Source organism: Podarcis raffonei, chromosome 9 (assembly GCF_027172205.1).
Source record: "Podarcis raffonei isolate rPodRaf1 chromosome 9, rPodRaf1.pri, whole genome shotgun sequence".
In the NCBI taxonomy this organism is placed as follows: domain Eukaryota; kingdom Metazoa; phylum Chordata; class Lepidosauria; order Squamata; family Lacertidae; genus Podarcis; species Podarcis raffonei.
The window spans coordinates 78,511,521-78,528,386 of record NC_070610.1 but is presented as its reverse complement, the minus strand read 5'-3'; the positions used below and the strand labels follow the sequence as shown (position 1 = coordinate 78,528,386).

The 16,866-nt window shown below is 46.5% G+C and overlaps 1 protein-coding gene across 1 annotated transcript in view; it reads right to left on the bottom strand.

Annotated features, from left to right (window-relative positions):
- The window catches only part of SIGLEC1 (sialic acid binding Ig like lectin 1), a 53,123-nt gene extending 36,541 nt beyond the window's left edge, over positions 1-16,582 (bottom strand). The window contains exons 1-5 of the mRNA XM_053402197.1: positions 16,181-16,582; positions 10,124-10,206; positions 8,988-9,347; positions 3,091-3,387; positions 619-882 (exon numbers count right to left, since the gene is read on the bottom strand). Of these exons, the coding sequence (XP_053258172.1) occupies positions 619-882; positions 3,091-3,387; positions 8,988-9,347; positions 10,124-10,172 (970 nt within the window). The 5' untranslated portion in view covers positions 10,173-10,206; positions 16,181-16,582. The remainder of the gene's footprint in view (positions 1-618; positions 883-3,090; positions 3,388-8,987; positions 9,348-10,123; positions 10,207-16,180) is intronic.
- Positions 16,583-16,866: the final 284 nt, after the last annotated feature.

Below are 16,866 nucleotides of genomic sequence, written 5' to 3'. Positions count from 1 at the left end.
TCCTGTGCCTCTATGGACAGCTGTGAGTCCAGAATGACTCCCAGGCTGCGCACCTGGTCTTTCAGGGGCACAGTTACCCATCCTGCTGTTCTCCAGATGTTGCGGGACTCAAAATCCCATCATCCCAGGCCAGTGGCCATGCTGGCTGAGGCTGATGGAAGTTGTAATCTGAAACAATGACAGGCTGGCGTAGCAGATTCTACTTAAACCTTGTAGCACATTTGTAATGATTTGTAAGATTCAGATTATTTCTCTTTAGCCACAGGGCAGTTCTCCATTTGCATGGGTACCATTCAAAACTCCCAAAATAATTTCAGACATAAGCAAGAGATTAAGAAGAAGCAACAGCTTGACAATTGAAAGCAGAGTCCATATGGGATGGAGCCCACTTACCCTCCCCCACACATGCCATCTGCTTAATCTCCTGGTTTTAGATCACACCTGCACCACTTAAAGCAAAGAATCCTTGTTAAGAGATTCTGGGAACCGTAGCTCTTTAAGGGGTAAACTACATTTCTCACAATCCTTTGCTTTAAATGAAGATGCATGTAACTGGCTCATAAATGAATAAATATGTACACAGATTCGTACACCAAAGTCCCTCTCCTTGGTACTCACAGAAAACATAGAGGGTTACCCCTTCAGCCACGCCAGTGCCCATAGAGTTTTCTGCCTCACAGTGGTACAGGCCGTAATCCTCACGGGCAGCACTGCTGATGGCTTTAAGCGGCTCGCTTCCGCAGGAGACGCCATCTTTGAACCACCTGTAGGCAGTGACTTCGGGGTTGCTGCTGTCCACAGTGCATGTCAGGGATGCCTCATCGCCCACTCGGATGTTCTTGGAGGAGGGATTGAGCGACACTTTTACGCCTTTGGGGGGATCTATGAGCAAGTGGAAGACTTTGAGACAAAGAACAGGAATGGCAGTGGCTCGCTGAGCGCAACATCCGTTTTCTTGAGCGCTGAATCCATCATAGGGAAATGAAGGCTGTCTTTTCATAAGAAGATAAGAAGGTCAGGCCAACAGAATATCTAGTCCAGCCACCTGTTCTCACAGTGGCTGACCACATGCCTCTTCTGGGAAACCCAGTAGAGCAGGATTCGAACACAAGAGCAACATTTCCCCCTCCTGTGGCTTCCGAGAACTAGGATTCAGAAGCATTGCAGCCTTCAAGTGTGGAGGCAGTGCATAGCCATCCAGGCTAGTAGCCATCAAGTCTTCTTCTCCATGAACTTGCCTAATCCTCTTTTAAAGCCATCTAGGTTGGTGGCCATCACTGTCTTTTCATTATTAGGGTGCTGTATTATTATTATTAATTACAGTGGTACCTCTGGTTATGAACTTAATTCGTTCCGGAGGTCCGTTCTTAACCTGAAACAGTTCTTAACCTGAGGTACCACTTTAGCTAATGGGGCCTCCTGCTGCTGCCACGCCACCGTAGCACAATTTCTGTTCTCATCCTGAGGTAAAGTTCTTAACCCCAGGTACTACTTCCAGGTTAGCGGAGTCTGTAACCCAAAGTGTTTGTAACCCGAGGTGTTTGTAACCTGAGGTACCACTGTACTGTCATACCTCGAGTTACAGATGCTTCAGGTTGCGTTTTTTTGGGTTGTGGACCTTCGAAACCCAGAAGTACCGGAATGAGTTACTTCTGGATTTTGGCAGCTGTGCATGCGCAGAAGCACTAAATCATGCTTTGCACTTGCGCAGAAGCACCAAATATCAACCCGCGCGTACGCAGATGCACAGATGCAGTTTGCGAACGTGCATCCTGCATGGATCACATTCGCAACCCGAGCGTCCACTGTAATTAAATATAAATACTGCCATTCATTGGAAGATCACAGGACACGTTACAGCATAACCATGCAAGATGGGATCACAAAACGCAAGAAGCCCAAGAACTCTGCTCCCACAAACACATCCTTATTATTCATTAAATTTCTTTGAAAGCTACCTGGACTAGAAAGGCAGGGCATAAATGATTGCTGCTGGCACCCACCTGTCTCAAGAGACAATGGAGTATGCCCCAGGGGTGAAGTCAAACTGCTGTCCTAGCAGCACTCAAGTGACTTCTCTGGGGAGCAAGCCTGGGCAGTGTGTCTGGAGGTTCTGGGCTGCCCAGACGACAAGACCACCCCCCCAGCCTCTCTGGTGTGGTCCAAAGGAAAGCAGAGCAAGACGTTTGGCACCAGCTTGGCTGAAGGAGTTGCCAGAAGGAGGAGTACAAGATGCCATCCAATCGTCTTAGGGACTCCACTTCTAATTTGTGTAGGGGTTTACTCCTGAGCCTTTTCTTCTCCCAAAGATGTCCCTCAGGGTAGCTGAGGTTTAGGATCAGAGTTCCCTTCTCCTAGAGGGGCTACCTTCCCAGTTGAGGAGCCTCGAATTCTTGCCTGTTGGAGACACTCATGGTCTTGTCTGCTCCGTCCGCCAGAGCCTGTCTTCGCATGCAGGGGAAGCCCCTAACTCACTTATTAACAACAATAACAACAACCGTTCTGTCCCAACTTTCTACACAGGACTTAGACGTACAGTGGTACCTCAAGTTAAGTACTTAATTCGTTCTGGAGGTCTGTTCTTAACCTGAAACTGTTCTTAACCTGAAGCACCACTTTAGCTAATGGGGCCTCCTGCTGCCGCTGCGCCACCGGTTCACGATTTCTGTTCTCATCCTGAAGCAAAGTTCTCAACCCAAGGTATCATTTCTGGGTTAGCGGAGTCTGTAACCTGAAGTGTCTGTAACCCGAGGTACCACTGCACAGTCATACCTCGGGTTGAAGTTGCTTCAGGTTGAGCGTTTTCGTGTTGCGCTCTGCGGTGACCTGGAAGTAACAGAACGCGTTACTTCTGGGTTTTGCCGCTCGCACATGCGCAGACGCTCAAAATGACGCCACGCGCATGCGCAGAAGCAGCGAATAGCGACCTGTGCACGCGCAGACGCGGGTTGCGTTCGCTTCAGGATGCGAACGGGGCTCTGGAACAGATCCTGTTCGCATCCAGAGGTACCACTGTAGAAGTAATTTATTTGTTGTCACTGATAACTGCCCCTCCTGGCCGCTCCATCCTCCTCACATGGATAAACTCACGTTTCACGTTGAGTGTGATTCTTCCCGTGGCCACCTGCTCCCCAACAGACACCTCGCAGCTCAGTTCCCGGTTGTGGTCCTTCCAGGACAAAGAAGTGGTCAGGGTTTGCTTCCTGAGTGATGCTGCTGTGTCCAGCTGCAGTGTCTTGGACACAAGCGAGGTCATCGTGTCGTAGCCAAGCCATCTCATGGAGATGCTGTCATAGGGACAGGTGTAGGGGCTGGAGCAGCTGAGGGACACCTCCATCCCTTCTCGTAGGTCGTCCGGGGAGGCAATGGTGGGGATGTCGACCGAGTCTAAGGAGAAAAGGCAAAAGGATGGGCTTAGCTGAGCAGAATCTTCTGAATTAGGAAGGATCAACTCTTTGCTCGTCTGAAGATCACAGGACAGTTCACAACATAAAAATACAAAATAAGAACATAAAATACACCATAAAACACAAACGAACCAACAATTCCATATTCACACAGATATAGATGGCTGATTAATTGTCACTTGATTAGTTGTAGATAGAAAGAGGGGAAGAGGGACACATAATTATTGGGGTGGGGGGGAAACATATGGGTGTGATTTTCAGGTGGGATAAATTACACACCAGAAAATTCAGGTTGTGCTATTAAACCTGATTTGGCATTTTGCAAAAAGGAAAGTGACTGGGAAATGAACTGGAAAGTGTAGGAAAGTGTTGTGATAACTTTTGCTTGACACAACATGGGCTAACCTCCCCGCAGATCAGAAAGGCTGCTCATTAAATAGCCAACTTTGTCTAACCAGCCAATCTGGTTCCAGCCAATGAGGGTGAATGTCCAATAAACACATACCCTCCAACATTTGAAAATAGGGACATTCTGTTCCATGGTGTTGGTGGAGGTGTTGGTGATGGTGGTGATGATGATACCCCTTCCATCTAGTTGGGTTGCCCCAGCACACTGGGTGGCTTCCAACGTATATAAAAACATTTTTTTAAAAACTTCCCTATACAGGGCTGCCTTCAGATGTCTTCTAAAGGTTGTACAGTTACTTATCTCCTTGGCTTGGAGGGTAATTCCATACCCTCCAACACTTTTCTGATAAAAATAGGGACATCCTAAGGAAAAGCGTGCCAACAAAGGTCTGTATAGTTAAAGCTATGGTTTTCCCAGTAGTGATGTATGGAATTGAGAGCTGGACCATAAAGAAGGCTGATCGCCGAAGAATGGATGTTTTTGAATTCTGGTGCTGGAGGAGACTCTTGAGAGTCACATGGACTGCAAGAAGATCAAACTTCTCCATTCTGAAGGAAATCAGCCCTGAGTGCTCACTGGAAGGACAGATCCTGAAGCTGAGGCTCCAAGACTTTGGCCACCTCATGAGAAGACTCCCTGGAAAAGACCCTGTTGCTGGGAAAGATGGAGGGCACAAGGAGAAGGGGACGACAGAGGACGAGATGGTGGGACAGTGTTCTCGAAGCTACCAGCATGAGTTTGACCAAACTGCGGGAGGTATTGGAAGACAGGAGGGCCTGGTGTGCTCTGGTCCATGGGGTCACGAAGAGTCGGACACGACTAAACGACTAAACAACAACAACAAAGGAAAAGCAGGACATTCTGGGATCAAATCAGAAACCAGGACGGCTTCCGTAAATCCAGGATTGTCCCTTGGAGTGTTTATAAACAGGTTGTTTGGAAGGTGACCTAAGGAAGACATCACAGGCTAAAAGCAGTTAGAAATGCACAAGCAGAAGTGAAGCTCAGCTCTTATATCCTCTGTTTTTGAATATGGGACACAGGCTTTCCATTGCAAATATGCTTAAGTTTCAGATTTCAGCTTTAATTAGCTGCTCTCAAGTTTTTTTTTTTTGGTTTTTTTTTTTTTTGGAGGAACAGCCTGAGAAATGCCTGGGCTAGGCCTCGGACGTGAGGTCTCCAGGCTAAATAAATAACATAAAGACTGATGGACATTGGTTGGGGACTGGAACCGGGAAAAAGGGCGGGTGGAGGTTGGGAATCCAAAGGGTACATAAGGATAATTTGTTTTTCTTTTCATTTTTAATTAGTGGTAAGGAAATTGGGTAAATCGTGGAAGGGAAATTTTGGTCGACTTTAGGAAAAAGGTTTAAGAACAATTAATGAGGTATAAGTATTGATGTGTGTTTTTAAAAAGGTAAAATTGGTTTCTTCTTTTTTAAATTAATTGAAAATAAGATTGTAAAAAATAAATGGAGGAAATGGAAAAAAGAAGCAAAGTAAAATAATGGTATGTTAGAATAAATGTATAAATTAAGGTAAAGAAATAAGTTAAGGACTTGCTGAACTGATAATTTAAATTGGAATACAAGAAGGGGAGGTGTGAGGAGGTCTGAGAAATAAGGTTAAGAACAATAAGTATGAATAATTTTATGTGTTTCTTTTCTATTTTTTCTTTTTTTGTTGTTTAATTTTGTTATGTATTTTTGTATCTTTCTTTTGTTTTGTTTATTTTTTGCTCTTGTTTAATTCTTGAAAATGCTAATAAATATTTAATAAAAAAAAAAAAAAGAGAAATGCCTGGGCTAAAGATAGGAATGAGGAACCAAGCAGAGCGCCTGTGTTCTGGGTGTACACTGGGCTGGGAGGACAAATTTGTGCATAAACTTGGTGAATGGTTATCACTGAGGGGAAGCTGACGATGGGAAGAGAATCAGCTGGAAGGAGACACCCCAACCTGGTTAAACAAAAGGGAATAGAAAGGGATGGTCTGTTTTGCTTAATGTATGTAGGGTTTGGTGTCAGTGTTGCTTGTGCAGGTTCTCTGCTGTTCACTTGTGTTCCTCTAGTGGTGAGAGAGGTTGGGGTTGGCCTAGGGTGTGGTTGTTTGTTTGTGGTTGGCTGTGGTGGTCTTTGTTTTCATGTGTGAGTGGGGTGGGTGGGTGTTTTGGATCAGGTTAGCCATCTTGATTTGTATGCTGTTGGTGGATTTTTGTTGTTGTCTTGTTGGGCTGTGTATGTGATGAAGGGGAGCCATACCGGGGTGAATGTGTCTTCTTCTGTTTGTCCCTGTGTCAGTTTCAGTTTATTATTCAGTTTATTTTTCTAGTAGGGCTGTTTCCCATACTATTTGGTACCATTGGTCCATGCTTACTCCTGACAGGTCTCTCCAGTGTCTGGTTATGGTGTTTCTGGCTGCTGAAAGTAGGAACATCGCCACCTGACCCCACCCATCTTCCCCCACTCCATCCCTTTTCTTCCTAATGTCTCAACAAACGAAACTGATTTGTATAAATGTTACATGGATAAAATACGAGAGACATTACACATACTTCTGTATATCAAGAAAATCTTTAATAAAACAAAAAAAGAAAGAAAGAAAGAAAGAAAGAAAGAAAGAAAGAAAGAAAGAAAGAAAGAAAGAAAAGAAAGGGATGGTCTGAATGGGGAGGGAGATAAGAAGCACCACTAGATCAGGGGTAGCCAACATAGTGCCCGCGGGCGCCAGGCTGCCTGCCTGCACTTCCTCTGCTGCCCATGAAAGGCATCACACTGCCGTCAAAAATCCACAACGTGCAATGGACTGTTTCATTTTCCTGCTCCTACGACCCTCCTCAACAATGTCCACGTTTCTTTAACTGCCGAGTCTGGACACCCAACCTCCCTTCCATTCTAAACAGACGATTGAACACAAACATGTCGGAAGTGTGGGATGTAATCCTCTGGAGCAGTCAAGTACAACATTTCCTTGTTTGCCTAGAGTGAACATGCCGGGGAACGTTGGTCCAGCCAGTTGAACTTCCTGTTACACCTGGCTGGAGCACCCTTCCTTTTGCATGTGACTAGTAGGTGGGCGTGACCTTTCCAGACCTGGTAAAAAGCCAAGTCACGTAGCCACCTCCCTCTCTCTTCCTTCTTTTTCATCCTGCTTGCTTCCTGCTTCACCTGGTTATCACCTATATGGGGTAAACCTGTTTGTACATACAGTATTTGTAACTTTAAGCCTAAAGCCTGCCTTCAGGGATCACCTGATTGTGAGTCAAACTTCTTTTTGTTACTTATGAATAAGACTGTTGTGTCTTGATTCTTTTAGGAGGGATCAAAGGGCTCTTACCAGGAATAATAGAACATACAGTGGTATGTCTGGTTACGAACACTTCAGGTTACGAGCTCCTCTAACCCGGAAGCAGCTGCTCCTGTTTTTGCCCCAAACTTTGCCCCAGGTTGCAAATGGAAATCATGCGCCAGAGGCCCCATTAGCGAAAGCTCGCCTCAGGATAAGAACGGTTTCAGCTTAAGAACGGACCTCTGGAACGAATTAAGTTCGTAACCAGAGGTACCACTGTATTTCTGTTAAATCTTGCACCTTTAGTCAGGAAGCTGCTTGGGGATCTGCTAGTGGTTTCTGGCTTTGCATCGTGCCATTCAGAGTTGTATTTAGTACTGGGAGATGTAAGATAGAGTGATAATTGTATTTTAAAATGGGGGTTCAGAGTTTTTAGGGGTTTTTGAATGTCTTATGTAGATTTTTCAGTTTCATTGTTCTTTGTGGGACAATGACAATAAAGATATCGTATCGTATTGTATCATCCCCAGTACAGTGGTACCTTGGTTTAAGAACAGCTTAGTTTATGAACAACTTGGATTAAGAACGCTGCAAACCCGGAAGTAGCTGTTTTGGTTTGTGAACTTTGCCTTGGAAGCAGAACATGTTTCGCTTCCTGTTGAGTGTGTTCCATTTGTAAATTGAGTCCCCCGCTGCTATGGGAAAGCACGCCTTGGTTTAAGAACGCTTTGGCTTAAGAACGGACTTCCGGAACGAATTAAATTCGTAACTAGAGGTACCACTGTATTTCAGTCTGGGCAAGCCAGTTTGAATTGCTTATTGTCTCTCTAACGAGTCTGCAACCAGCTTCCTGCTGAGTAATAGGGAAATGCAGTCTGCTAAGTGAAGAAACTTGCTAACACGAGTTAGGAAGGATAATATTAATCAATATGTCCCACAGGAAGAGACCTGCAGCAGGGTCAGGCCAACAGCCCACCTAGTCACAGAGGCCACCCAGATTTCTATGGGAAGCCTGGCAGCAAGATCTGAGCACAACAGATCTCTCCCCGCTTTTGATCAGACTGTGCTTATAGAATTGAAAAGTTGGAAGGGGCTCTGAGAGTCATCTAATGCAATTCCTTGCAATGAGCCAGGCTTGCTCTTTTGTTCACTTTTGGGAAGGTTTGTTGCCATCCCTAGTGGCGAGGGTATCTGTGTGCGTCTCACATGTGTGCTGCATGCAGTGTGGGTGTACACACTCACACACAGATATATTGGCTGTGTCCATTCCTGGCAGGTGGCCCTGACCATCAATACGACCCTCATGTTGGAAAAGAATTTGGCCAACTGTGCTTTAGGTCAAAGCAGTCCAGCCAATCACAGCGAGGTCCTTCAGCCTGCCCTGCCTCTCTGTGACCTCAGAGCAGCTCAGCCAACCACAATCAGCGAACAGCCTTCACTCCATCGGAAATCGCTGATGATAATGGCCTGCAGGTGGCTCAGTTGGTTAGAGCGTGGTGCTAATAAAGCCAAGGTCATGGGTTTGATCCCTGTGGGGGCAAACCACATATTCCTGCACTGCAGTTTGTTGGACTAGATGTCTCTATGATTCTATAAACGGCTTGGTTAAACAGCAGAGGGGGTTTTCCAGCTTGATACAGTGGTGCGCAGCCTTTCCTAATTTAGTAGCTTCCATTCAGTTGTTTTAAGACAGGCTTTGCCCTCCAGATGTTTTGCACTCCAGCTCCCTGTCTGATGGGAGTTGTAGTCCAAAACATCTGGAAGGCAGCAGGATGAAGAAGGCTGGCTTAAGCTCTGAGGACGGGTAGGCTTAGCAAAAACAGTCGAGAAATCGGGATGCATCACAAAGCAGACTTTTGTGGGCAGGGAGTGTCTGGTTACTTACCGGTGACGGTTAAAACAACCCCCTTTTGATCGGACCAGCGGTTCCCCTCGCTGATTTCGAACCGGAAGGTGTACTTGCCGGCATCTGCGGTTGTCACACCCCTCAGAAGCAAGGTGCAATTGCGCTGGAGGGGGTCTCCCAGCAGCTCTGTGCGTCCTTGAAACCGGCCCTCAACGCTACCAGGAGTTGCTGAGTGGTAAACCAAAGCCTTCTGCCCTGCGTTATCTTTGTACCAAATGGCTGTGATGCCATTTTGGACAGCGACGTCGCTGGGGTAGCTGAAGGTGCACGGGATGACGACGCAGGAGTCTTTGACGCTCCACAAACGTTCGGGGGTCGTGACAGCCCAGGAACCAAAGGCTGCAATAGGAATTATTATTATTTATTTATATCTCACCTTTTGCCCTGAAAGGACTTGTTACTGAAGGGGGAAGGAATGGGTTCTGTGCAGTCAGTCTGAAACGGGACCCAAAATCCTCATTGTTCCTCCTCCAAGGGAGCATTTCTAAAATGCATTAACTTGAGCTCTTGAGTCAATGTATAAACAGAAAGCCAGCTGTATAAACAAGTGCTCAAAGCCCTCTCCTTTATCAGTCCGTGACGGCAATGGATGGCCTTGCCAGTTCCAGTGGAGCAGGGATGGCACGTCTGGGTCTTATCTTACTTCCTGACCACAGTGACGCACAGACCTTGTCAGCCCCCCGGGAACGGCGCCAGGAGGACTCTTAGAATTGGTGACCTTCTTACCCCAAGATAAGGAATACAGGAACACCCTTTTATGGTCAAGAGCACAGGAACAGGAACACCCTTTTATAGTTAAGAGTACACGAGCAGGAACATCTGTGATGTCAACTTACGTGTATAAGCATACGTGTCTGGATTCCTGGGGAAGGGGGGAGAGGGTGCCTAGAGGATATATATACTGCATGAAATCTCTCATTTCTTTGGACTTGCTGTGAACTGACCACGCAAGTGCCTTCTGCTATCCGGAGAGCAGAATAAACTCTTTCTCTGAATCAACCTTGGTGTCATTTGACTCCTTCCTCCCTGTTCTGGGAGCAACGCTCACCCTACCAATCGGTAAAGACTAATAAGGCTACATTTCAGCAATCAGGTTTAGTATTTAGCAAACATACCTTGGGCGACATAACTGGAGAATGCAAAAAGGAAGAAGGGCAAAGGCATAGCCGGTGGGAGCAGCTGATTCAAGGGCAAATTCCTGGAGGGGAAATCAAAGCAAAGTTCACAGTTAGATTCAAGACCTCCCCAAAAGATGAGCACACCTTTGACCAAATGGGCCACGGAATGTGGAATGCCTGTGGCCCACCAGATGCTGTTGGACTACAACTCCCATCATTCCCTGCAATTGGGGCTGGTGGGAGCTGGGGTCTATGAGCATCTCGAAGCCTTCAGGTTCCCTGTCCCTGTTTCAGGGGGAGACACCAAACGCTGAACCTGGGACCTTCTTTGTGCAATGCATGTGCTCGATCTCTGAGCTATGCGGTCTCTCAATGTGCTGAATAATAATAATAATAATATATTATTATTTATTATTTATACCCCACCCATCTGGCTGGGTTTTCCCGGCCACTCTGGACGGCTTCCAACAAAATATTAAAATACATTAGTCTATTAAACATTAAAAGCTTCCATAAACAGGGCTGCCTTCAGATGTCTTCTAAAAGTCTGGTAGTTGTTTTTCTCTTTGACATCTGGTGGGAGGGCGTTCCACAGGGCGGGTGCCACTACCGAGAAGGCCCTCTGCCTGGTTCCTTTTAACTTGGCTTCTCACAGCAAGGGAACCGCCAAAAGGCCCTCAGCGCTGGATCTCAGTGTCTGGGCAGAATGATGGGGGGTGGAGACGCTCCTTCAGGTATACTGGACTGAGGCTGTTTAGGGCTTTCAAGGTCGGCGCCAACACTTTGAATTGTGCTCGGAAATGTACTGGGATCCAGTATAGGTCTTTCAAGACAGGTGCTATGTGGTCTCGGCGGCCACTCCCAGTCACCTGTCCAGCTGCCGCATTCTGGATTAGTTGTAGTTTCCGGGTCACCTTCAAAGGTAGCCCAACGGAGAGCGCATGGCAGTATTCTGGTGCTAGAGGAGACTCTTGAGAGTCCCATGGACTGCAAGAAGATCAAACTAATCCATTCTGAAGGAAATCAGCCCTGAGTGCTCACTGGAAGGACAGATCCTGAAGCTGAGGCTTCAATCCTTTGGCCACCTCATGAGAAGAGAAGACTCCCTGGAAAAGACCCTGATGTTGGGAAAGATGGAGGGCACAAGGAGAAGGGGACGATGGAGGACGAGATGGTGGGACAGTGTTCTCGAAGCTACAAACATGAGTTTGACCAAAATGCGGGAAGCAGTGGAAGACAGGAGTGCCTGGCGTGCTCTGGTCCAGGGGGTCACGAAGAGTCAGACACGACTAAACGACTAAGCAACAACAGTGCACACCCCAGAAATGATCTCTTTCAGCTTCTGCCTTCTGGAAGAAGGTCCAGGGTTATAAAGACTAGGACTAGCTGCCTGAGAAACAGTTTTTATCCAAATGTGATTTGGGTTTTAAACGCAGTGTAAGGAGTCTCTATGGGAATATATTGTATTTAATTATGGGGTATCAGAGTTTTTAGGGGGCTAACCAGGTTGGGATGGCTGGGGTAGCAGGTTTGTTGGTTTTTGAATGTCTTATGCAGATTTTTCAATTTCGTTGTTCTGAATGGGACAGTGACAATAAAGATTATCGTATCATATTGTATCTAGGCAGTGGTTTCGACTAGATGACTCTAGTCCAACACTACAATTCTAGGATTCCAACTGTTGCCACATAGCTCTGTTGGCTCCCACGGTGGCATATTAAAAACTAATGAATAATGTTTGACCTGGGCCTGACTCGCAGAAGTGCAAAACTATTCCTCCTCCTGTTACGGTTTCAGTGATGCACTACGGGCTGGGAAGGTCTATCAAAACCCAGCGACATCTGGGAATTTGCCTGAGCATCCCACTCAGACCTCCAGATAGCAAGTGGACCAGGGCGTTTTTTCAGCTGGAACTTGCTGGACCTCTCAGGTGGGTGCCATTGCAATTATAAGAGAACAAGGGAGGCATTCGTGGTGAGTTCTAGCCCCTCTTTCTCTAGAAAAATAGCACTGGGGACATCTATCAGGGAGAAGAGGAAGTGGAGTGTTGCTCTCCGTCTCCCGTTTGAAACGTCCCGTCTGTTTCCTGAACTCAGCTCTTGGCAGCAGCTTCCAAATGAGTTTCGTTTCTTCTCATCAGCCTCACCCATCTGACCTCAGAGCCCAAGTTCCTCTGCTCACGGCAACAGGGCCTAACCAAGGCATGCAGTGGGGCTGTCTCTGATGGGCTCTGAAATCCAAAATCCGGATCAATGTCTTCAGTTTCCTTTGAGCAACCAACAGCCAATGGCCATTAACATCTGTGCACACACAGACACACACACACACACACAAGTGCCTTTTCCTTGCAGAAGTCTATCTCTGGTCCTAAAAGGATTGACGCTGGAAGGCAATTGCTGAAGCCCTACACTGGGAAATCAGGGTTCACATCTCAGGAGAGTTTTTGATGTTGTTCAAATGGATTTATTTATTCTGACATGTGTTTATTACTTATTTATTTAAAAGTAGCTATTTCATTTTTTAAAATCAAAGTGGCTTACAACAGAAATGCATAAAACCATACAGTAAAACACACACACACACACACACACACACACACACACACACACACACGTTAAAAACAGACCTCAATTAACCATTATGGAAAGATGTATTCTTAATTGGCTGTCGGAATAGAAAAAAAATCAGCAAGCGTTTCAGTGTTAAAACAGAAGGTGCCTGCTAAATCTTTGTTGGCAGAATATATCACACTTTTCCTACAAGGAGTTCAAGGTCACATTCATGGTTCTCTCCCCTTCCCATCCCATTTTTATCATCACAACAACCCTGTGAGGTGAGTTAGGCCAAGAAACTCTGTCTGATCCCTGGCCACCCAGTGAACTTTATGGTTGAGTGGAGATTTGAACCCTTATCTCCCAGGTCCTAGCCTGACCCTTTAACCACTAAAGAATACAAGCTCTCTAATACTGTATTTTTAAAATGAAAAATAGTGCTTGCTGCCAGGGAGGGGTGGTGTGGAACAATAACTTCTCCCCCAGCTACCCTAATCCAGAACCCTGAAAACTGGTTTCTCTCTGTGTGTCTGGATTTCCTCCCCCCTTCGGAAGGATAGAAGTGGAAAGTGTTGGACGTGGACCAGAAGGAGACCTTCATGAGTCTCCCAGCTTTGTTTTGAAGCACCAAGCGGCCTTGCTGCACTCTCTCTCAGCCCATCCTACTTTAGCGAGTCCAAAAGGCTGCTTTGTGATCTCGTGGGAGGAAAATGGGATGTGGGTGATATGGGATCAAGTCCTTCTTGCCTATCCATCATTCAACCTTTAAAATGTTTTTCCATTTCCACTTGGGAATTTTATAGCGTCCAATGGAACATACCAAGCTTTGATTGAGCCGAGTAGATTGACATGGCTCTCTCTGTGTGTGTGTGTGAGAGAGAGAGAGAGAGAGAGAGAGAGAGAGAGACGGAGAGGGAGAGAGAGAGAGAGAGAGGGAGGGAGGGAGGGAGGGAGGGAGGGAGAGGTGTGCAGCCTGGGAGCCTGAGCACAAGATGCAGGGGCTCGCAGCATTAACACCCAGCTCTACCTCTCTTTCAAATCAGAACCAGTGAAGGCGGTGAAGGTCCTGTGTGAGTGCCTGGAGGCAGTTGGAGGATGGATGGGAGCTAACAGATTGAGCTTGAATCCTGACAAGACAGAAGAAGTGTTTTGGGGGGATGGGGGGCAGGTGGGGGGCTCCTTGGTATAGGGTAACTGCGCCCCTGAAGGACCAGGTGCGCAGCCTGGGAGTCATTTTGGACTCACAGCTGTCCATGGAGGCTCAGGTCAATTCTGTGTCCAGGGCAGCTGTCTCCCAGCTCCATCTGGTACGCAGGCTGACACCCTCCCTGCCCGCAGACTGTCTCGCCAGAGTGGTGCATGCTCTAGTTATCTCCTGCTTGGACTACTGCAATGCGCTCTACATGGGGCTACCTTTGAAGGTGACCCGGAAACTGCAACTAATCCAGAAGCGGCAGCCAGACTGGTGACTGGGAGCGGCCGCCGGGACCACATAACACCAGTCCTGAAATACCTACATTGGCTCTCAGTATGTTTCCAAGCACAATTCAAAGTTTTGGTGCTGACCTTGAAAACCCTAAACAGTCTTGGCCCAGTAGACCTGAAGGAGCATCTCCACCCCCATCGTTCAGCCCGGACACTGAGGTCCAGCTCCGAGGGCCTTCTGGCGGTTCCATCACTGCGAGAGGCCAAGTTACAGGGAACCAGGCAGAGGGCCTTCTTGGTGGTGGCACCCGTCCTGTGGAACGCCCTCCCACCAGATGTCAAAGAGAACAACAACTACCAGACTTTTAGGAGACATCTGAAGGCAGCCCTCTTTAGGGAAGCTTTTAATGTTTGATGTATTACGGTGTTTTAATACTCTGTTGGAAGCCGCCCAGAGTGGCTGGGGAATCCCAGCCAGATGGGCAGGGTATAAATAATAAATTCTATTCTATTCTGGGGAAAGCCTGCAAGCAGGATTCGAGCACAAGAGCAACTCTCTCCTCCTGGTGTTTCCAGCCACTGGCATTCACTACCACCAACCATGGAGGCAGCGCATAGGCATCCTGGCTAGTAGCCATGGATAGCCCTCTCCTCATTAAATTGTCTAATCCTCTTTTAAAGCCATCCAAGTTGGGGGCCGCCCCTGGCTCCTATGCACAGGTGCTGAGTTGAGCCCAACATTGCGCAGGGGGGTGAGGTCACGTCTCCCAATGCAGCGCAACCCAGGGCGACATCTCTCCAAGGTTGGTGCCAGAATAATGCCAGTGGCAAGAAATTGGAAAAAATGAAATCTTATCAACGATCACAGAGTGGCAAATTCTTATGATAGAATACCTGCAACTAGCAAAATCGACTGGAAAAATTAGAGGGATGTCAAACCAAAAGGTATTTAGGGAGTGGGAAATATTTAAAGAATACTTGAAAATGTACAGTACGGACAATTAGATGCTTGCAGAAATAGAGTGTTACTGATAACCAAGAATTATCTAAAATATAATAGTGGATTTTATATATCTATATACAAAATAAAATAATATGAATCTGTGCAAGGAATACAGATAATATAAGTAGTATAATGAGAATTATTGGAAGTTACTATTTTAATTTGTTATGTAAGTGTAATATATTGTATTTGTTTATGTTTGTTTTTCTATCTTTTCTTACTCTATTGTTTTTTCCCCATTTGTATCGTCTTTTGTATTATATGTTATGTATATTTGTGTATGTGAAAATTAATAAAGATTTTCTATTTTAAAAAAATTGGTGGGGGGCTTAGCCTTGTCCCAGCAGATATTGGGGGGAGGGGGTTGTAGAGGCCTCAGCCCCATGGGGTTGGCGTGCCTGTATGGGAGCAAGTGCCATAATTCAACTCTGTGCTGCATGAATAAGTTGTTGTGATGATGGTGATGGTGATTTGTATACTGCCCTTTACCCACAGCTCTCAGAGAAGGTGCTTACAACACAAAATCACAATGCAGAAACACAAAAAACATAATAAAAACAAACACAACCCAAGAATTCCCTTTTCTCCAACACATTTTAAAAGGGCACTGGATGTCAATCAGCCCAAGACCTGGCTCATGAGGAACGCTTTTGCCTGGCGCCTAAAGGTGTATAATGAAGGTGCCAGGCGAACTTCCCTGGGAAGAGCAATCCACAAACAGGGAGCCACTGCAGAAAAGGCCCTGTTCTTGTGTTATCTGTCCCAAATCTTCCACTCCTCAGTTTCACTGGATGTCTGCAAGTGTTATGAGACGGAGAAAAGCTTTTCCCAATCCACTTTCTCTACGCCATGCATAATTCTATAAACTTCCATCATGTAACCTCTTACTCTAAACTAAAATGTCCCAAATGCTGCAATCTTCCTTCGTAGAGGAGCTGCTTCATAGCCTTTTCCAAACCTTTTCCAACTCTGCATACTCTCAAATAATCAGTAATGCTCAAGGCGGCTACCAATTGCAAAATAAGCACAACAACAACAACAACCAGTAACATGATTGAAATGGGTCTGGCTTGCCTTTTCCCAGAGAGCAGCTCCTCCTGCAACAGATCTCCGCGGTCCTTTGGAACTCTCTGCCACACACAATGGAGCGATGCTGTTTCTGGGCTTCTAAACGGGATGCTGGACCTCAAGGACAAAGCGGTCCAGGAGAATGCAGAACTTCTGGCCTGGGACAGCTTTATCTGCCTCCCGTTTTGGGAAGTCCCCCATTGTGTCAGCTGTTCTCATTCTGGGCCCAATCACTTAAAACGCTCATCGTTCAGCGCTGATGAGACATCTTGGGAGGGAGGGAGGAGGAGGAGGAGGAAGAAGAAGAAGGGAACAGCCTTCTGGGTTCAGTGCTGGGCACTGCAGTTCAAGATGGATGTGGGTGACAAGTTGGAAAGAATCCAGAGAGCAGCAAGAATGATAAACAGCTTCTCAAGTCAAACCCTGGGAGGAACAACAGAAGGAACTGCAAGGAAACTAGGAGTTTTGGGGTTATGCAATTCCACAGAATCTGGTCTCAGCTGGCTGCTATCACACACACAGAGTTAGGGATGTACTTAAGTTACAGATTAAACATAATCCTCCCTTCTACGGGGGCTTCGTTGACCAGATAAGAAGGACCCTGCAGCCACATCGGGCCAAAGGGTCATCCTGTTTCCCACGGCAGACCCACCAAATGGGAAGCATGCAAACATGAAGGCAAGACACCATCC